The following is a 22,718-nucleotide window of genomic DNA, read 5'->3' as shown; positions in this document are numbered from 1 at the left end:
TTATCAAGTATTGCAGGTTTTCCTTATCTTACATTTAATTTCTATATTTATTTCTTTTTAATGCTTACTTGCAGTTTTCCCCTACTGAAATAGGAAAAGAATGAATGTTAAAAATCAGCAAAACACTTTATGATATATAAGTAAATAAAGTAAATTTAATTGTCTTTTAAGGGCCAACTTGGGAAAAATAAATATAGATTATGTAATAACTTACGATTTAATAAAAGCATAATTATGAGAAAATAATATTAAAACTATAAAACCAGTTGTTAACTACAATTAAAGCAGACTTTTTCAGAAGTCTCCCAAAGTTTTTAGTGTTAGACCCAGCCCTGTAACCCAATGACAGAGTTACTGCTATTGTGTCGATGAGACACAAATGAGACCCTCCAACAAAATTCCCCAAGAACAACATACACATCTGAGAACCCAGGCTAGGTTAATTAATATGGTAGGAAATTACTAATAAAAAAGATACCTCAGTAAAGAAGTTATGTTTCTGAAAGCTTTCATTTCAACTATTTCAAGTAACAAATTGTGTTTTAAAAATTGCAAACAAATTCAATTTGGTGATCTTCCTAGAAACATTTTAGGAAATATTTAGGAAAAAATATAATATCAAATTAAATGAAATTAAATTACCTTTGCAGTTTAAGATACTTTGAATACTTTATTTCATTTTTTCTGGAAAACAAGGATTGGATGGCCATGTTTCTTTTTTCTTAAAACTACCGACTCAATGGAAATTTATGACAGCTACTAATGTAAATGTTGCCTTTACGTTCTGAACAATATGAATCTAGCAAAAACTTGTGTATAAGAAAACTTATTCATTTACACTTTCTGTATTATTCATACTGTTTGTTAAAACAAAGAGAAAAGGGGGGGCAGGAAATCAGCATTTGCAGGTGACCAGGTTTGTTTTTGTTTTTTGGGGTTTGGTTTGTTTTTTTTTTTTAACTGTTAAACTTTGGCAGAGTAAATGGTTGATACTCTATGAGGAAATGTTGTGCTCAGTCCGTCCTGTATTCTGAAACAGAAAATTTTCCTTCAGAACTTATTGCTGGAGTGATTCAGTAGTTTGGCACTGGTTGCAGAGCTTTTAACTTTAACTACTGTTTGGTTTTCCATGAAAGAATGTCTGGTGTTTCCAATGTCTGTAAGGCAGAAAAATATCCATAATCCATAAAAATGCCATGTAACATTATCCAAATTTGTAAGTAGCATCAAAAGCAAGACTAACAATTGTCATGTACAGAAACCAAAACTATTTCAAAAGCTTCATTCATCAAGCAGGTTATTTTTCTGGCAGAGCAGTTTCCTGATCCAGTTAAGCATACAAACCTTTTTACAGGACCAATGAGATAAGCATCAAGAGGGGGATAATCTAGGTGGAAACTCATTAAATTAGCATTCCCACAGGAATAAATTTGTATTAATCTGTAGCCTAAGATAGAACAAAGTTAACTTACACTCCTAAGGCAACATAAACTATCTGCAAGGGTACAAAGTAAGATCTGTTTCTTCAGGTTACTGTTTCACCTCTCCAGTTATTCCAGATCAGAACATTCTTGCACTCAAAAAATACACAATAAGCCTGAATCACATGGATGCATCTACACACACACTTGAACCTATAGTTCTTTTTGTACATGATCTCTTAAAACCGCAAGCTATGAATTGCTATTCAACATTGATGTGTCACTAATAAATGCCAGGGACGAAAGAATTTGACTGCAAGATTAAACAGTATATTTTGCGCAGTTTCTAAGTCAGCTGCCAAAAACAGGCAAAAAAAGTAGGCACCTATTGACAAGCAAAAGTTGATTCATTAATGATAATAAATAATAATGATTATTTTATATTTTTACATATAATTTTTGAAGAATCAAGATGAACTCCAGAAGCTGAATAACAGTTTTTCTATACTTAGCTAATGGTGTAGTCCAGCTTCAGAAGAGCCAAAACTTAGCTAAAACCAAAATATGTGACTGTACTCCACATGGACTGGTTGTGAGCATGAAAGGAATAAGTCATGTTATTAAAATGTGATGGGCAGTCTCCAAGACAGATTTGTGCAGTTGATGTTAGATTCATCACTTTATGTAAACCACATTTATAAACAGTACTAGAAAATGAAAAAGTACTTAGTTTGCCTTATAATAACAAACATATACAAGTTCAGCTTAAAAAAGCGATTGCAGTGTAAGCATTAGCCACATATGGCAGCGTATGCTTGCTTGCTCAGACATCTAAAGTAACACATGTATAGTAGTTTTCAATAAAGATATCAAAGATAACATTTTATATTATTGATGTGATAATGCTAAATATAAAACACCATCCAGATTTTTTTCATTTGCATATTTCACCATAGTAAAAGCCAGTATTCTGAACCACAAGATGCTGTATACACTCCTATCCTTTGCCTTAGAAATTAAGGACTCGGAAGTTACATATATATTTTAAGGCAAGATAGAATTCCAATTCTTTCATTGGTGGAAATAGAAATCACTGAAAAGGTCTAAGCAAACAGTTTGACCTCTTTTAGTTATTTCAACATGTAATATTTCGTAGGAAAATATACAAACAGTTGCTTATAAGGAAAATACTGTCAGACCACTTTCTATTTTACAGTATTGCTCTCATCAGGACTCCAACATCATGGATTACACAATTTGAGACACACTTCTTTCTACCAGGCTATTTAAAAAACGAAATCTCACTATTAATGAAAGAGCAGATACAATAAGATTTTTCTTTTTCTTTTAGCAGCACCTTCAATTATATCACCCCAAATCAATTGCTTTATAACATCGCCAAGAAAGCAGCATTTGATACTACCTCAAAGGGCTGCAGCTACAGCCTTTGAATGGCTGCTCCACGTTCTCCATAAGCGCACTTTGGTCCTGCCACAGAACGCGAGGGGAACATTGACTCGAGTACCTCACATCAATTCATTCATTTGCACACTCCAGCTTTCATTCAGAACTCCACAGCTGCCTTACTGTGCTGGCTCATGTAACGGCTTTGGGTCCAAAAATTGAAGTATACTGGAAACAGTGGTCCTGGAGAGAAATTCTGCAGTAGTAGTTAGTCTTTACTAAATTAGAAATGTGCTGTAAATGTTTAGAAGAACAGGTTCATGAACTAGATTGAGAACCACTGGCCTATTTTTATTTTTTTTTTTGGTACTGCTATCAACAGCTAACACCTAAAGTTTGGAATCTGATGGTCAAGAGACCTGAAAAGGTGACTTCTGGTTAATTTTTTTTAGAACACAACTATGGCCACAACCAAAATACTAAATCCATGTCTTGAGATATTAAATGGTTTCATTACAATAATAGCATGTCAATGTAAGCAGTATTTATTGCTACCATATTGATACTATACGTTGTACAAAATATACAGATAATCCATTATAAGGTAAAATGGTTACATTTCTTCCAGATACTGCCACTCTGTATGTCAGCTTCATTAAGTAATATGGCTATTAAATACTTTATACATGTAGGACTGTGTTCCTACCACCGGAATCATCTTAAACAGAGAAAATAATAATTAAGAAAAAAGTATTTATCCAAAACTGAGATGCTGCTAAACATCAGCAACAGGGAGCAAAACTAGGATCAGCTGGAACTGCTGATTCAACACATTACTATTGAAAGAAGTGAAAAAGAAAGGAACTAGTACATTTATATCATAACCCTCAGGCCCCACTCTTTTTTATTAAAAAGCCAAGAAAGTCTTGGAGGTTTTTTGTAAACAGAAATTTAATACTAATTTGCTCAAGTAAAAGCATTCAAGCCAAGCCGTTCAAAACACAGGGGAGTGTTTGCTTAGGAAGCTTTGGTTTTTAAATGCAGGCAAAAGAATGCATATATAGGCAATTTGAGATTTCAAAAAAGTTTAACATCATCCTTCATACTTTTATGTGGGAATGTGATTACTTTGGAAACTGTAATTTCATTCCTTGGGAAAAGTGATAGGGAGAATCTTTATCATCATTCATCTCTGCTACTGGAACTGGATCACAGGCAAAAACAATGCAGGAGGTAACACAAGCCTTATCTTCTTTGATATGACACCACCAAAGTTTTAATATTTAGTATAGTATCTTTTTCTTCCTTAAGTAACAGTAGCCAGAATAACTAATATGCAACTTAAACTGTCATTTTGCAAACAGCACCACGTTACATGTATATTGAAAAAAACCAAATAAAATTTCCAGGCTATTTTTCTGCAGTAAGACCAGACTCTTAACACAGAAAGTAGCTAATTAAAGAAAGACAAGTAGTTAGATATATACGGAACTGGATAGATATAACATATTGTAAACTTAAAGACACAAACTATTACACTGACTACAATCAGTCATAGTTTTATGAAGTTTACACAAACAGGCAGCCAACAAAAGGTAAACAAAGAATAACCCAGTTTCTAAATACTGTGATGTAAATGTCAGTACAAACTATATCACAGGGCAAATTCTCGAAGACTTTGCTTTAAGCTCACAGCTTCAGTCCTTATCACAGAATATTGCAAATATTGTCTCTGTTTCAAATAAAAGATATGCTTTATTTCTCATACACAAAAGAAATAAATTAACTACATTGACTAACAAAAACTGATCAATATTTTCCATTATTGAATCATCTTCCCCAGCCAGATACTTGTCTATTGAAAGCAAGAGGTAGAATTTATATTTAATTACACAACAAAGTCCTAATTTGAAACTTCAGAAAAGTTTGGCAACATGCTGATCACTATAGGCTACTGGTTTACTTTGCCACTGGCTAAGGTTTTATACTTTTACTCAAGTCACACTTTTAAAAGAATAATGGCTAATGAAATCATAAAGAAGTGTGATTCCATAGCAGGAATGACCCAAAGTGGACCTCACTGTACTTCCAATGGCCTGATGTCAACTATTATTAAACTACAGGTTTTACAAAGTCTTCCACTAGATGTCTAGAGTTAAGCCAGAAGTTTTGGCTGTAATACAGGCAGTGATGAAAAACATATGAGTGGTAACAAGTCGTCTTAATATCATTCTTCAGTACTAAGATGGGCTAATCTGAAGCAGCACTTTACTCTGGTATCACCTACGGTGCCAGGAAGATCAAGAAGTTTGGAAGTGGAGTTTTTCTTTATATTTACTTTCCATTTCACAGAACTCATCCTAACTTCCTTTTTCTCTCTCTTTTTTTTTTTTTTTAATATGAAATAACTGGACATAAAGATCTCAGGTGGATTATCACAGTGCTTCTGGAAGAACTAACAAACTTGCAAGGTATGTCCAGCTTGAATACCTATTCTATATAAATAGCAATAAAGAACTAAGCAACAGGTTGTCAGTCACTATGTGCAGATTAATAATGTCAGGTAATTTAGAGTCAGAAGTACCACTTCTTGCATGGAACAGTTTTAAATCTACTTTGCAGCTGAAATAATGATCTTCTTTAATACATCTGAGCTGCAAAGCAAAAAAACACCAACCCCAAACTACAGTGAATCATTTAACTATTAAAGACTTGTCAGAAAGATGTAACAACTCAGAAAATATTTTTCTTCAGTTACTACAATCTATGAAAAAAATCTATCCTACAGTTCTTTCCTAGCAGTTCTTACAACTTTCTGTAGTTTGGTATTGAAGCTGATTTTTTTTTAAATTAGATATCAGCAATTAAAAATGACATGAGAGATTGAACTGTAGATGAACTGCAACCTAAAAATGCTCATAGATCATATTCAGTAACATACAAGAGTCAAGCAGTTTTCCATAAAAAGTAAATGCTCTCTAAACATAACTTATATTGTAATCATGTTATTCGTTATTATACTACATAACTTCAATATTGGACTATTTATCAAGACATAATAATTTCTTCAGTAATCTTACAGATCAAAAAATTTCCTCCTGTTCTTCTTAAGCAATTTAAGTAAATCAACAGAGTAGACAAGGAGTTAAACATAAGGTCCTTTTATTTCTGGAACAGGACAATGACTAATAGAATCAGAACTATTTTTAAATACAGCTTTCAAAACAGCTATGAGTCTTGCCTTTCTTTGGACAAAATCTGTGCACAGTGCAATGATTTGTGTTATTAATGAACACAGGGATTTTTCTTTGCCTCCAAAAAAACCACCACCGTGTCATTTAAACATTTTCTTTTCAGAAACAATGCCATGGGAAATTTGCCTCCATACACTGGTAACAGAAGTTATTTCTGAATATATTTTAGAGTCTTTTTAAGTCTTAAAGCTTTATCTATCAACTCCTTCAGTGTCGTAACTGGTGAGACAACAATGACCACATGCTGCAGGACTGGCATGCAGCTGCCAAGGCATCCAGACTTACTCTTTTTTAGGCACACATCCCATCCTAGTAACTTAACTTCTATCCTCACAAAATGTTTTTCTTCCCATATTTCATACTCAGAATTTTCATGTCACAGAACTACTGCACATTTACGTGGGAATTTTCCACATAAATTCTAAGAGGATTTAATCATACCAACATACTGTGATTTCACCAGCATTTAATTAGTTATAAATGATAAGTATTATCCTGAACTAATAGCACAAAAAGTTATCTTCCCCATGCATGTTTGGCAATGTGTGTTTTGGTAAAGATCACAACATTAGTGAGGATAAGTATGCCCCAAGCAATTAGTGCAGTGATTTTAGGATTGCTACATACTTCAGGAAAGTCAGCCTCACAGCATCTCTACATGTGAAGTGTGCTCCCCACATTCCGTTACCACACTTTGGGGGTGGCTAGTGTCCCAGTCAAAAGGTGTTATTTGGAAGCTTTTTCTACTGAAGGGTAAGTAGGATTGCTATAAAAAAGGTGTAATGAAGAAGTATGTGAGCCTTCCTCAAACTCACTACACTCTTTCTCAAACTCATCCTCAATGTTCTGGTCCATAAAACCAAGAATGGACAAGGCCAGACTTTGCTCAAGCAACAATCACCTCTGCAGGGTATTACCCAACAGAAGACCCGAGCCTGTCTAAAAGCTTGTGTATGTCAAGAATGGGTGTACTATGTCTTCTCCTTCCCTCTCTTTCTGCTTATGTCCCATCCCTCTAAACCAGGCTGTTCCACCCACTCCTTTGCTGGCTCTGACACTCAAGACTGATACAGTTTGTTCACGCAGAAAGGATGTGTTGGGTTCATTTTCTTGCTCACATTGTTTTTTGCGCTGGCTTCGTGAGTTCAGTCTGCTCCGTGAACAGCCTGAGTGGAAGAGCTGCACGAGGGAACTGCAAGTACATACCTGGGAGCAGGAGGAGGCTCAAGCAGCAGCACTGGGCACTAGTATTCATGTATAGTATATATAGTATATGGTATACATGAATACAACTAGTATAGTTGTATTCATGAGCTGTACTTGCTGAAACAATTAATTAAAAACTGTTCACAAAATTCTCATGTAAATGTAATTTTAAAATTTCCAGAAAGATCACCAGGATCTTGGATTTTAGGCTTTCATTTTCTTTTAATTCTCTTCCTCTTTAAGCTTAAACATGCAGAAAATGTGGGTAAGTTCTTTGAGATGAGCTGCAGAGTCAGAGCATTTCTACAGAGATATATCAACATCTGTTTACTGGGAAACTCAAAACCTCAGCCAGGAAAAAAAAACTGAACACCTCCATAAAATCCAGTTTGGAATCCATTCTGCGGCCAATGTAAACCTGGAGTCAGACTTGATTATCACTCCTAACTACAAAGCCAATTAGCAATAAGGATTTCCTAAAGAAAAAATTGGAAGATGAAGAAAGGGCTTTTTCTCTTTCCTAAAAAATAATATATATAACAACTCAGGCGTCCTTCTTTCAAGGGATTTGTTTTCAAGAGTTTAACTCATGGGACTAATATACGTAATCAATTTCAACACTAATTTTCTAGAACTTTCTGAACAATGCATGGCTTTCAAGAGCTCAAATTGGCCACAGCTCCAATCACAGCCTCAATCTTTTCATAGCTTGAAATCGTAATTGGTTTTTTGAGTATCTGAAAAGAAATGCAATCCATTTACTACAGGTTCAAGTGTGGAAACAGATTTTTAAACTGTTTCAAAAAACAACTTCTGCACCAGATACAGAAGAGCATTTCAGGAACATGTATGGAAGATTATCTTTTAGATATGGTAAAACCATACATCCAGTGCCTCTCACAAAAAGAAGCCTGGGACTTAGAAACTAGATGTCCCAAGACATGACCCATGCCATGATGCTTGATAGGCTACAAGCAGAAATTGTACAACACTGAATAAAATACGAAGCGTTTTGTCACTTGATACCCAAGCAGCCAGGGGAAGAAGATGAGTGCCCATCTGTGAAAACCCAGCCATTAAAGCACCTGTACAAGAATAAAGAGAACTTGGAAGTCTGAAAGGCTTCAAAATCCTCATCTCCTAATGAATGGTATGATTAAAGTATTGAACATTTTGACTGTTCTGCTAAAGTTCAAATACAAGATTGAGAGCACCAAGTTTTCCAAAGGCTTACAGTCAGACATGACTGCAATTCTCTCCAAACAAACAAATGCAGGTTCCACATCTTGTTCTCAGCACTGTTTATATTCCAAGACTCTTCCAAGAAAACACATGTATAGGATTGCAAGTACAACTGTAAAACTCTTTCTAGGAGCACTGAAAGAGAATTTTGAACACAAAGAAAAATATGTTGTAAAAATATGTGTGAAGATTCTTTTAAGAGATTGTTAAATCAGTAAAAGAAACTCATTCTACTCAAATGAGCATGGAACTGGGGATTACAACAAATATTAAACTTACAGTTATATGCTGCATACCTAGAAGATACAAAGTATGTTGTGCTTCTGTTTTCAGATACATATCTGGGGGGAAGGAGTCACTGCATTCTTTTTGAAAGGATGAGTTTTTTGCAGTCTAAATACTGTTGGCTTTTTTATCTTTTTATACACCCCGAACCATACAGTTACAGTCAGTAGCGATGTATACGATACACAGCATTCTAACGCTGTTAAGAACCATACACAAGAAACATCAAGATGACCTTGTACACAAAAAAGCAGCACAAACAAAAACTCAGAATTTTGAATAAGCCAAGTCAACACCCTTGTACAAAGCTGTGCACTCCTTTTCCTGTGATTGAGGACCAACGACAAAATGGTTACAATAAAGTAATTTTTCAGCTATAAAGAGATCAGCAAGCATTTAATTAGGTGATCGAACAAGAAGTGACATCTATTTAGTATTTCCCTAAAGAGGTCTGTGGTAGTCTAAACAGAAACTTTTTTTATAAACAGGATATGCATAATAAAATGTACAGCAGCCACTCTTGCTTTCTACAACATACTGTGGGATCCAAACGATTCCTGGAACTGGGCTTCGGAGGGGAACAACGTAGAGCTGAAGACTGGATTTACAGCCTCTTCTCAAAGAGTTGCAAAACATCCTGTGGCAATTCTTACTATCTGTTTTCTCTTTTGTCTAGTTTTATATGAGTATTTGGTCAATAAAATCATCTTTAGAATAAAACAAGACTACGCAGAAGATATCTAAGGGGTTTGAACTACTGATCATCACTACGCAGGTAATGCACTATACTGTAGTTAAAGACTGGACTCAGGTTTTCCCTGTCAGGTAAGGCTAGAAGAAATCTGGTAAAATTAGAACTCAGAGAAGCAGAATGAAATTGAAGGAATAGCTGTCATGAGAGGCTGCCATATTTTTCTAAAGGCAAATCTACTTTTTAAGTCCTTTGTAACTTGTGTAATCTCAATAACATCAGTAAAAAATAATTGTAACCTATCTGACATGGGATTTTCTGCTTTGAAGATGCCCTAACTGATCCAATATCTTTCCGTCTTCCAAACTGAAGGACCTTTGATTACACAAGATAGATACTTTCAAGTTATGGGTCAACTAGAAAGCTAATGGGTTTAATGGCACTAAATTCAAGCACAGCACATTTTCATCTCCTATCAGCCAGCTGCCTAGCTATCAGGTACAGGCACTATGATGGCAACGCTAGGTTGAAAAAAACCCAAATGTGTTTATTGAAAAAAAAAAAAAAAAAAAAAAAAAAGCTACACAAAAGTATTGGCTTCCAGCTTTTTTCTGGATGTAATTTAGGTTACTGATTTCAAATTACATGGAGTCATAACTTGCGAGCCCTTGCCAGAGAAAAGAGCCCTCACTAAATAAAAGCACAAATGTGCTTGCATACAGAGGTGACTTTCTGTCAACAGCAGTAATAAATGAATGACTGGAATATGGGAAAAGCTGTTATCAGGAATGAAAACTCTATTTTTCCAGATAAGAAAAAGAAGTTTAATTGGAAGTGTTTAGGGATCAGAATAACAAGAGTTTAGGAACTACCCTGATGAGTGCATTTTATGCATTCCTAATCAAGGATTTCCCAATTTTCTAGATACAAGCAATGCATATATGCCGACGTACCCATATTTTTTCATCAAGAATGAATAAAATAAAATAAATACAATTCCAAGTTATGGTAAAATTGACTACAAGAATCACACTTCAAAGCTTTAAGTAAACAGCACTTATTTTTTAAACTCAACTATAAAGTTTTGGTATGACAATGTTTAATGCATTTCGCTTTAATATTTCATTATCATTATAGATAATTTAATAATAATAATTTATATTCCAAATCCTTTTTTTTATATTCTGACTGTTTTTCAGGACAAGAGACTGTAGCGGTGAGTAAAGTAAATAGTTCAATACTTTCATTTGCTGCTTCACACTCACTTATTCTTGTGTTTGGGGTTTTTTTTGTTTGTTTACTTTCCTCTTCAAGATTGGCTATCCTGATTAAGAAGATATGAAAGAATACACGCTCCTCCTCTTCCTGGCTTTGTGCTCTGCCAAACCTCTCATTGGTCCTTCATATTTTACACTGAAGAATATGATGCTCCAAGATATGGAAGAAGATGATGATGATGACGATGATGACAATTCCCTATTTCCAACCACTGAACCAATTATACCACTAATTCCTTTTGACCTATTCCCAGTATGCCCCTTTGGATGCCAGTGCTATGTGAGAGTTGTCCATTGCTCTGACCTAGGTAAGAATGAATTTGTGTGTCTGTTCTCCATTGCACTCTCCTTTGGAGTATTTGCCTTTTAAAAGATAAATCCTACAGCTCCATAAATCACACACATTCACATATTCCAGTATTAGTCATTTTCAAAAGGAGCTTACACTTTTTCAATTAAGCTCGCAAACCACATCTAATTCATGTCCAGCAACTAAGTTGTGTCCAGCAGTTTTTATAATGTAAATATTTTCCCAGTTCATGTGCACCAGTTTAGAAAAATAATAAGCTGCTATAGGCATTTTCCACATTAGCAATGACTTCTATAGATAACGACACAGAATGGAAAGGCATTTACAATATGTAACAAATAACTGTGGAAATACTTCTCTGAATACTGATTGGGGTTAGTAAGTACATAATAATCTGCACAGCTTTTTATCCACTAAGAGATCACAGAATGTGAAAATGCTTATATTAACATTTCAGATCACACTTTCTCCTGTTTCTTTTACTCGCATGAAGTTATATCCAAACAGAGAAGCACAAAAGTTTGCTGTGTCTTCTGTTGCATTAAACAAGCTATTGGTGCCCTCTCTCAAAAGACTATGGCCAAAGTAGTACTTCATTCATAACTACAAAGCAACAGGTCAAATGTCAAGAAAACATAACAAAGATAAAGAGGCCATAAATAAACCACAAGGAAGTTTAACCAGAGGGCACAAATGGGAAAGGAACTATTTGCTCAGCTTAACTTCCATTAAAGTGCGCATCACTGGTAACATTTTAACCAAAGGCAAATCTGCTATTGTCACTGTTGCGGATACATACTAGTCCCTAAATATCAATTCATTATTGATTTGAGTTAGTGTTCATTGTTTTATGTGTCATTAGTGTTTCCCCATGATTCAAGGTAATCAAGAGGACTGGACTGTGCTTGTGCGACTAGCACAGTGATGACATTTGTTCTCATCACAGCTCCGCCACCATCCTACACTTAATCTTAGACTCCTCATATCTTAGAAACATTGAGTCAATATGTAAATCACTGGGGTTTAAAAAATGTGTCATTATTATGGAATCAAACTTTTGCTGACAGAAAAAAAAACCCTGTGGTTATTGCATCTAGTCTACAGATTGCAAATCTCTACTTGAGTTCACATACAGGAAAAATGCCTCCTATTAATAGAGTTCATCTTTAAATAACTAATCTAATGTGGAAAGATTGTTAATAAACTGGACTAGCATTTAACATTTGATGCATCAGCATTTCCACTGAAAAGAAAATTACTATTCCTTGCTAGTCTCTTCTGCTGATTCAGGATCTCAGATGGCACGAACTAGAAGTGTTTTTGTAACTGAACAGCTAACTGGATTGGAGGATTTATACAACTGGCAATTAAGTACTTGCTGCAGGAAGACCATTCTTGTCCACTTTTACCAAGAACACATTTTTCAGCCCTGACATTAACTGTATGGCTACATAAGCAAGCATGCCAGCAAAATGGGTAGGGCAGTGGACAGGAGCATTCAAGCACTAAGCAGAAACCCCTTGCAGTCACAGCAACAGCCCTGTTACTCGGCACAGCACCACAGCCCCAGACTGTCAGGGCTGCTTTCTCCAGGGAGTTGAGCAGTTTCCCTGTAGAACCACCCGTGCTCTGAGGCTACTTGTTTCACAGATGCAAAGAATCTGCAGCAAGCACCCCATTCAAGCTTTTCATGGTCTGGGGCAGAAGCAGTTCCTCCTGAAACTATCCCCACATTTTTGTCGTACACTGTTACATCGTTAGTTCCTCTTTTCATCACGTACTCCCTTTTCTTCGTGGCTGTTTATATTTTCTTTCCCACCATAATCATCAACAATCTTACTGTGTTTTGCTGTTTAGCAGTTAATTTCTTTGGACTTATACATAGGCACATAATGTTTCTGTTTATGTCACGTACTTAAATAGGTTTGACATCGATACCTCGCAACATTCCACCAGATACTCGTATGATTGACCTTCAAAACAACAAAATTAAAGAGGTCAAGGAAAACGATCTCCAAGGACTCACATCACTTTATGTAAGCTTCCTATTTTCTGAGTTTAAAATCTTATTTAGCAATCTGAAATATTTTGATACTTTTAAAATACAAATGGTATTTTTCTTTTCCAATAGTATCCATAAAAATACAGCCTAATGCCTGCATATCTGAGTGCTCCCACATAGTAAGAGGCAAATTTCTTTGAGCTGTAAGAACTATGCTTTCTAAAACATCCAGAAAACGTACCATGTGTATCTCACCAAAAAGATCCTGAAGATTTCTTCAGTCCTTAGCATGCACAGAAACATTCCTTACAAGACAAGTACTCCTTTTTTAGCTTAGGTGTAAAATAGCAGAACGGACTTAATCTCACAGCAGAACTAGAACACAGTTTCTGAGGGTATTTTCAAAAGCACATAGCATACAACTAACATACACTGCTGAAATTAACGTTACAAATCTAATTGACCTGAAGAGAACACAGACCAACACTGCATTACTGAAAAAGTCAGTACTACCATTTTTATCATGCTCAAGAATGCATGTAGAGACAGACTTTAATAGAAGTATCACTGGCAACTGATAAATCTGGATATTTACAGTACACAATAGTCCCCTTTTATAATGAAAGAAAATAAGAGAGTCTTAGGGGCCTGTAAAGGTAGATGAAATCTCTTTTGGAATACTGATTTCCATAAGTCATCACCCTAGATCCAGTACCAACAAATATGGACAACTTTAAAATTTTCATTGTAAAAATTACAAATCTTTTCCACAAGTTAGCAAATTAACAACATTCATTAGAAAGACAGGAAACACATGTTAGCATAAAACAAATCCTTTTCAGTCATATTTGGTTTCTGAGCAAGAAACAGACCTAAGTGTTTATGAATAAGCTTATTAATTATTATGGGTTTAGCTAGGATAGAAAAAATAGGAAGCATATCAATTCATTATTTGCAACAAAGTGTTTCCAATTCCCCTTACACATCTTGCATCTGGGTACAGAATGGTCTTACCAGCAGGTTTGGGGTGAACACACTAACTGTGGTTTATATTCAGTATAAAGTATCTTACAGAAACTACCCTCCAATGCCTGAGAAAGTCACTGGAACACATCAGCAATCACCACATTATATATCTGAGTCACCGCTTAATTATGTGGTATTTGAAAACTCTGAGCTGTTTTGGTTTTTCTCATCAGTTAATGTGTGGTAAAGCCTAACAAAATTTTTACTGAAAACAAAGTTTACTTTGTACAACTCGTCTGACCACTAGTCTACTTAGCAAAGGCATAAATGGCAACCTGGATTAGGAAGGAGCATTTCCTGTTTATTTCCTCAAGCTATCCTCCTTTCTTCTGGGAAAAAAAGATTAATTCTGTTTTGTGTTACTTTTTTTTCCCAGTTCCAGAGAACAGATGACTTACAAACAGCTCAAAAAAAATAAAAAAGGAACAAAAATTAATAGTCTAGGTAGGTAAATACAGAGATGTGATTTGACATGCAAAATCATTTCAGATAACATATATTGTTGTCTGTAGTAACTCAATCCAAGTTCTTTGGTAACACATAGCAACCAAGAACAAAAAAATGTGCCAAAAAAGAACTAGTGTACTGTGCAGAAGAGACACATTTGAATTCACAGGAGTTGAAAAATCATGGCAATTAAGATATTAATTCAGATGTGTATATCAGATTAAAAAGCTGACTTTTATTGTGCAGCATTATGCTGAAATAAGATTAAATTCCAAGTTTTGAGACTTTGTCTGAATTAAGCAACAACAACAAAGAACATAAACCCCATACAATCCCACAAAATACATGAAGACAAACATATTGATTTGCCAGTTCTTCTCACTAACCATTGGTACCTTGTCAGCTCTGACCAGTTTTCCTCTGCCTTCTAGCTGATGCTCCAGCTTCCATGTTCCTTTTTGTTTTTCACAATCAATTGAAATGCCCAAAGTATATACAAAGAGCTAAAGTTTGGTATGATGGAAAAATAAAATACTTAACATACATAATTATTGATTTATATATCAAATTCATTACTAAAAATTCATAATCATAACATTTCTGTAAGAAGAAATTTTCTTTATATTGCTCTTCCCATATCTGACAGGCACTGGCTTTGAACAACAATAAAATATCCAAGATCCATCCAAAAGCCTTTCAGCCAACAAAGAAGCTACGACGACTGTATCTGTCCCATAACCAGCTAACTGAGATTCCAACAAATCTACCAAAAACTTTAGCAGAGCTCAGGATTCATGCTAATAAGGTTAAGAAAATCCCCAGGGATGCATTTAAAGGAATGAATTCCCTACATGTTTTAGGTAAGTCCTATTAAGTAGAAAAGAAACTGTCTTTCTCAAAAATGTAACACAGTATATATAATTTTCATTCAAACATTTCCCCAGTGTGCAATATCCACTTAAAGAGATAGCCATTCTGTGGAAACACTCTTTCACACTTTAATTTTTGTGTGAAGTTGCTACATAGGTCAAGTTTCTGGTAACCCTGCAAGCCAAGTTAGTAACTGTTACTCACTGAAAGGTGTGACTTCTGCCCCTCAGAATAGCAAGCAAAAGCTAAACATTAATTAATGCGTAGATGCTTAGAACATCAGAAGTCATAAATAAACTGAAATCAGCTGTTTATAATTTAATCTAACATACACAAAATTCCTATGCCATAAATACTTTTTTTCCCCCTTGGACAGAAATGAGCGCAAATCCTCTTAACAATGATGGAATAGAGCCAGGGGCTTTCGAAGGAGTAAATATTTATCATATAAGAATTGCAGAAGCTAAATTAACTTCAATTCCTAAAGGTATGACTTGTTTTACCTTTTCTCTTCTACCTGTACCAGTATGCTCCTAAAAATATATATATTTATATTTAACACCTATATGATTATGAAAGTGTTCATAAATTCTGTTATGTATTGTCCTATCTTATTTTTATTTTTGTACTTTGTATCCAATTCTACATGCCAAAAGTGCACATGCATGCGCACGCATGCCCGAACAGTCAGACACTCGCTCTCCAGCCCCCTCTCCTGCCTTCTCCTTGGCAGGAGTCCACTCCTCTCACAGCCATCTAGAGACACTTCTCGGGTCAGGAGAAACAATGTGAAGAAAATCAAAAGATATCACTTCACATCCTTCTCATCAGTCTCTCAAAAATCCTTACAAAGAAAGGCTAAACCCCCTGATATTTGATCAGGTCATAAGGGATAAAGACTTTGCATTTCATGCATTTAAAATGAAGCCCTCAAATTTCTAACTTTATTTTTTCATGTTTCAAACAACTCTGTAGCTCAAATATGTTCTGCAATATAACCAACCACCTCACTGTGAACCCCAAATTAGCATTTTATACATCTTTTGATGGGGTTTCGCTAAGTAGAATTTAATATTAACATCAGCATTAAATTCAACATAACATACTACAAAATTAAATCATTCCTTCATATAAAACAATTAACTTGTGATTTGGAGGTAACAATAAATTAAACCACTAAGTTTATAAATCACTGATCTCCACATAGAAAAAAGTAGCCAGAATGAACTCGGTACAACACTCCACCTGCATTTTCTGTAGCTCAGTGTAGTATTTAACCAAATTCTCATGGTCTTCAACTGCTCAAAACTACTAGCCAAGAGAAAAAAAGAAACAAAGCATAATATCATATGTTATATCATATAACATAACGTTGGTCATGAAGATATTTATTTCTGGATCATTCAGATAAAGAATTTGTTTCTTATTAATCTCTCCTTGTAGATAGATATATATGCAAAAGCATCCCTGTAGAAAAGAACACTGAAAAAAACCCCAACAACAAACAAAACTAGCTCATCCCAATTGTTCAGATAATTTTAAGATCAGAACATATCCAGCTGCCTATGGTAACACTCCTCAATACAGAAAAATATACATTCTTCCAGTATCATCATAATATCATGTCCTGTCACTTAGCACACACACAAAAAAATACATAAAATCATTCAGATTTTGCCTCTGTTACGGAGAAATCTCCTATAAGGAAACAGCATCAGGTCTAGTATGTGGTGTCAAATACATAAATCAAACAGGATTTCATGGTTAACACATTCTACACAAATGGAAACTACGTTTGTAGGTCCTCGTATCTGAAAATGTTATAATGACATGAAAAAATGGACTTAAAATCTAAAATGGGCAGATTGTAGTCTTCCCTCTTAATATTGTAACTCAGATACAGGCGTTTGTAAACTGGAATGTAAACTGCATAAAAGCCCAAACAAATATCAAAACATGTCAACTGGGACAAAGACAGACTGTACAGCTGTCTTTTCATTACAATACTTGTCTTCAGTATTGTAATGCTACAACAAATAGCAACGGCAATGGGGAGCAGTGCTGTCCTAAGCCATGTTAGTAACTGAAACGTGGTTTATCTTGCTTGGTGTCAGGGTGCCATCTAGACAGATGCTAGTAAAACTGAACATAAAATCAGCAAACAGAAATTCAAACTTGTGACTATCTTCCTTCACCTTTACTAAAGGGATACTGTAAAAAAGATTCTCCACCTCCTGGTCCATTCACTGACAGTTCTAACTGGGACTATTTTGTACCATACGAAAAAATATTCTGCATACCGGCACGGGAAGGAGCATACCAAATGTCTCATTCTCCTTAGAGAATTCTGGAAGCTTTCCTCCCAGATCTCGTCTTCCAAGCCATAATAGCGCAATTGTTACATCATGTGGAAGAGAATATATATCTACAAAAAAACATCACTGGTTTCACAGGAGTAGGATTTTGACTACCAATTGTTAGATAATTGCATATAACACACAATTTACATCTTTGACAGGTTAACCAAAAGTACCTGAAAGCTGTAATAAAGAAAGCTAGCAAAATTATACCAAATTTTGCAACTCTGAAATCTTAACATTAGCATATGCACTTTCACAACAATTAATTTTTTTTAGAATTTACTATTTTAAACCAAATTATGTTGATGAATTATTTTTTTTTAAAGTGACATACTTGTATCTAATACTAATTTCTTTCATGCAGACAACCCCCCCCAAGATTCTTCACCCAACCTTAAACAGAAAAGACAGACACTGTTCAGAACATAAATATTCCAACAAAACCAAGTTGGCTTATTTTTCTCATACTGTGCATTTGTTTTTCATCAGAATTGCCCTCCAGTCTACTAGAACTTCATTTAGATGACAATAAGATCACAACAATCGAACTTGAAGATTTTAACCGCTATAAAGATCTTCAAAGGTAAAATTCCTACGCAGAATGCTTCTATTTGATAAAAGGTCAGACCCGGCAAGGTCTCTTATTTGATTCTTCTCTTGTTAGCAGGAGAAGATAGAAGTAAAAATTTTAAGTGTTTTAGTAAGAGCTGCTGTAAATAGGACCTAACTTAAAAATAATAATAATAATAAAAAAAAACACAAAACAAAAAACCCCCAAGCATTAACCTTGTTATTGTACATCTTGGTCTTGCCTGCAGTTTGCAATAGAAGTATGTGTTAAGAACAAAATGCAATCATCAAATTCTTACCTCACAGCACCTGGGTGTTGTGTAATAAAGCCTTACTTTCATATAATATCTCTCAATGTGCTAGTAGTAATATGCCTCAGTTAAGCACTGCATGTATTTTTCATACTCAGAAAATAGGAACCTTTGTGGTCACATCCTTTATCAACAGTATTCAGAATTTTTCTCTACCCTGTTCCTTCTCAGGCCCAGGCATTTCAACTGTCTGGTCAGTCATTTCACAAATCATCCTCCCCAAAATGAGGTATACAGCAACACCAAATAATGTTTGGTCTAGAATGCCTTTTTTGCAACTGAATTTATAGGATTTAAGAGTCATAATAGCATTTTAATTCCAGAAGGCCTAAGTGTACTGGAAGGATACACTCCATACAAACCCTGAAGGAAAATATAAAAGGATGGCATGAAAAGGGGAATTTGTGACTTTTTTATGCAAAGGCTTGGGAAAACTGGTAAATCAGAAGATAAATTCACCTCCTGAAAACTAGCCTGAGAAATACAGTAGCTGGTAAAGGAAACAACTCGATAACTGTTTCCAAATGTGATGGGCTTAAGGAAAACACAAAAGGCATGTTTCTGAGGAATGTATCACTGATACAGGACAAAAGGCGGCGTTCTTTCTGTAAGGCTCAGTTCAGCACTCTGAAAATACAGCTGAGCAGCGCCGAATTTGGTAATAGAAGCTACTATCGTAGAGGAACTACTGAACTGTGTTTAGATACCAACTATAGTTTCTGAAGAAATCAAGAAAGGAGGAAACAGGGATTGCAGGATGCATGGAAAGAGATTCCAAACTGACCTGTCTCCACCTTCTGAACCATCTTAGCAATGCACGGTGAAGTCTTAGAGCAGAAATCTGAGGTCTAAACTAAGTGAAGTGTGGAAGTAGCAAAGAAGGTAGTCCTGCTTATTTTTAAAAGATAAAGCTTTTCACCAAGATATACATATATAGATCTATATATATAAAACTGTTTCTTTACAAGACTTGGTCATCTTTGGCTATTTAATAGAACAACACTTTTTATTACTGTGAGTATACTCTGTAGCTATACTACCTGATGAAAGGGTGTGACTTATTTTGCAAGCAGACTGGTGGTCTAATTTTAATTTCTGTCACTAAAAGTAGAAAAAAAAAATGCATGCAAATCTGGACAATGGCTCACATCAGCCTAGCTGCTATTCTTTAAGTGGAGAATAAGAAGAAAAAATATTTGTTAAATCAATGGGGGCTGGTGGTGGTGTGTCTTTCTATCAGAGGTAAGATTTCATCTTTTCCAAGTTCCCCCCCCCCCCCCCCGTCTACTCCTATGTATTTCAATCTTCAAAAAAAAAAGTATGCTCTTGAATGCTGTTGTGAATCTCAATTAGTCTTTAATTAAATGTTCCTTGCACTCCTCCTAGGCTAGGTCTTGGGAATAATAAAATCAAAGATGTGGAAAATGGAAGTTTTGCCAACATACCGAGTATCCGTGAAATCCATCTCGAAAGAAATAAGCTCAAGAAAGTTCCTCCTGGATTACCCCAACTTAAATATCTGCAGGTCATATACTAAATTTAATAGAAAGCTCTGGTAGTTACAAGTTGTTAGATTTTCACACTGCCATACTGTTTAGGACATAACTAAAAAGCATAAACAGCTATCACATTTTGATATGACTCTCATGCTAGGAAAACCTGAAATCATATATGTACTTTAAGAAATAAACAAGATTAAACAAGAACATTTTCTAGAAAAACAACAACAACACCCCATCACCAACATGCTACACACAGAAACTGTTTCCAGGAAGTTTGTTATAGATTTATCATAATTTATATATTACCAAACCAGAATGGAAATTTTTCCATTCCCATGCTGAAAAGTCTTAAATCCAAAGTAAATTATTTATGAGGCTGAAATGATCAGATAAGATTGTTAAATTTGTATTTAGAACTACATAAATTCTGCAATAAAATGCTTTCAAAACACATTTATTTCCTAAAATCTGGACTAGTAATTAAAATCGTATGGTTTATAAGATAACATCTTTTGGGATACTGAGCAGAACAAAGCCTGGCCAAACATGAAGAAATACACAGATGACAGAGCATGTGACAAGCTATTTGATAAACACTTTTACCTCTTAATTTCATTTCTTTCCACTTCTCATTTCACTTCCAAATAAAGGAAATTTTTTATATATATATACATACACACACACTCATAAAAAACAAGAACAAACAAAAACCCCAACATCAACTAACAATGTAATGTAAAATCAGATATATAAAAGAATTATTTTGTCAATGTACATTTTTTACTTAAATTCTAAACTCTACTATCACAAGCCCTTTTTTAAAACTTACCTAAGCTACATCAGCATTAGACTGATCTGTCCCTAAAATCATATTGACAAATCTCCCCGAGTATCAACTTTTCTAGAGACTTTTTAAAATGTATTAAGTCACTGGAAGTTTGCATTATGGGAGAATATAATACTGCATCATTGGAATTCTTACTGTAAGTGAATATGAAATGGCATTTTAGGAGAATGTTCCATAAGAATAGATTCCAATTATTCTGGCAACACACTGATAAAACATGTAACTTTTCATTGTGGGAGAGACTGTGGCAGGAGGGAGATCTTTTTTAAAGATTTATCCTGTTACTATTAAGGTCTATTCAACTCACCTTATAGCAAACTTCAGTTATCTATATGCCAATGAATGTCAGATATTTTTCCCATTTACATACTAACTATTTTATTTTACTGTTTCTTATTGCTGCAGGTAGTCTTCCTTCATTCTAATCATATTGCAAAACTGGGAGTGAATGATTTCTGTCCAACAGGAGGAAGAAAGAAGAAAGCGTTATACAGCGGCATAAGCCTCTTCAATAATCCTGTAAAATACTGGGAGGTTCAGCCTTCAACCTTCCGTTGCATTTTAGCCAGAAACAGCGTGCAACTTGGAAATTTCCTCAAATGATACTGAAGTTGGCAATTTCAAAAAGCAAATTGTTCAAATGTGTTCTATAATACTTGAAATTTGCAGAAAAATGCTAATTTTACATTAACCAGTTTACAAAGTACTTACTATTTCAGAGATAGTTAATTTGGAACAACATGTAAGTACGATCTGTTGTATTATTTGACAATGTTCAACCTTTGTTTGAATAATTTAAACAAAAGCCTTTATATCTTACGGAGGGACTCTTGGAAGTGGAACTGGAAACTGTATTTGATGTTTCCTATTATCAATGTTAAATTCTTTACCTAAATCACATAGTTTCGACATATTCTTGCTTTGAAATAAATTCTAAAAATTAAGTGGAAGTGACTTTTTCCACAGTAAGGACCTCCTCCTCTGCCAAAAAGTGTTGTAAGAAAAGGTGAAAAAAATTATCAGACTTTCAAGGGCAACTTCTTGTGCCATTTTTAATAATCAGCAAAGATGTAATGAAAAGGTACGGTATTGTCTAGTCTTTTGTCTCTAAACAACAACACATTTTTATAATCTAGTAAGTGAGATAAATCTGGGTTTCATATCATGAACGAACATGCAAAAAAACTTTAATAGGTTTTGGTACTTTTTCCTTGCAACTTTAAGCAGGAAATGTCCTTCAGTGTTTTGCTATCAGTATAATTTGATGCACTCTGAACATTAAAAACTAGGATTCAAGATTTATGATATGCTTCAAGCTTAATAGGAATGATTATTAAACGCCCTTTAGGCCAGCACAAACATTTTCTTTTATCTATAACAACTGTAATCATTTTTTTTATTTTATTTTTTCCTCTCTCTTATTTTGACATCACATGGGTTAAGAATCCCTCATTAATGTAAGTACCTTCACATTGCTGAATGCAAGCAGATAGCTGGAACTCAACTGCCCGGACTTCTTACATAGGTCAACACATAGAATTCTCGATACTGATAGTACTGTATAAAATGGGTATTTTATATCTATTTAGTGTATATTTGCTATTGGGATTCAAAACAATTTAAATAAACTTAAAGAATACTTGCATATGTATATTTAATTACATGATAGGTCATGTCAAAATATTCAGAGATT

At 34.7% G+C, this 22,718-nt stretch overlaps 2 protein-coding genes across 4 annotated transcripts in view; one reads left to right on the top strand and one right to left on the bottom strand.

Annotated features, from left to right (window-relative positions):
* The window catches only part of CENPP (centromere protein P), a 151,421-nt gene that overhangs the window by 62,486 nt on the left and 66,217 nt on the right, over positions 1 to 22,718 (bottom strand). The gene's annotated exons all lie outside the window — the stretch shown is intronic.
* On the top strand, positions 485 to 22,668 carry ASPN (asporin). 2 transcript variants are annotated; one of them, XM_080385366.1, is made up of 9 exons: positions 485 to 5,296; positions 9,489 to 9,587; positions 10,818 to 11,088; positions 13,014 to 13,126; positions 15,212 to 15,425; positions 15,812 to 15,922; positions 18,285 to 18,378; positions 20,063 to 20,201; positions 21,431 to 22,668. In XM_080385366.1, exons 3-9 carry the CDS (start codon positions 10,842 to 10,844, stop codon positions 21,626 to 21,628), a joined length of 1,116 nt encoding a protein of 371 aa, XP_080241492.1. In that variant the 5' UTR covers positions 485 to 5,296; positions 9,489 to 9,587; positions 10,818 to 10,841; the 3' UTR covers positions 21,629 to 22,668. The 2 variants fall into 2 exon arrangements, with proteins under 2 accessions (XP_080241492.1, XP_080241491.1); XM_080385365.1 differs by lacking the exon at positions 9,489 to 9,587 and having other exon boundaries at positions 5,006 to 5,296; positions 21,431 to 21,969.

Source organism: Falco punctatus (assembly GCF_963210335.1).
Source record: "Falco punctatus genome assembly, chromosome: 4".
NCBI classification, from domain to species: domain Eukaryota; kingdom Metazoa; phylum Chordata; class Aves; order Falconiformes; family Falconidae; genus Falco; species Falco punctatus.
This window is presented reverse-complemented; position numbering and strand designations above follow the sequence as displayed.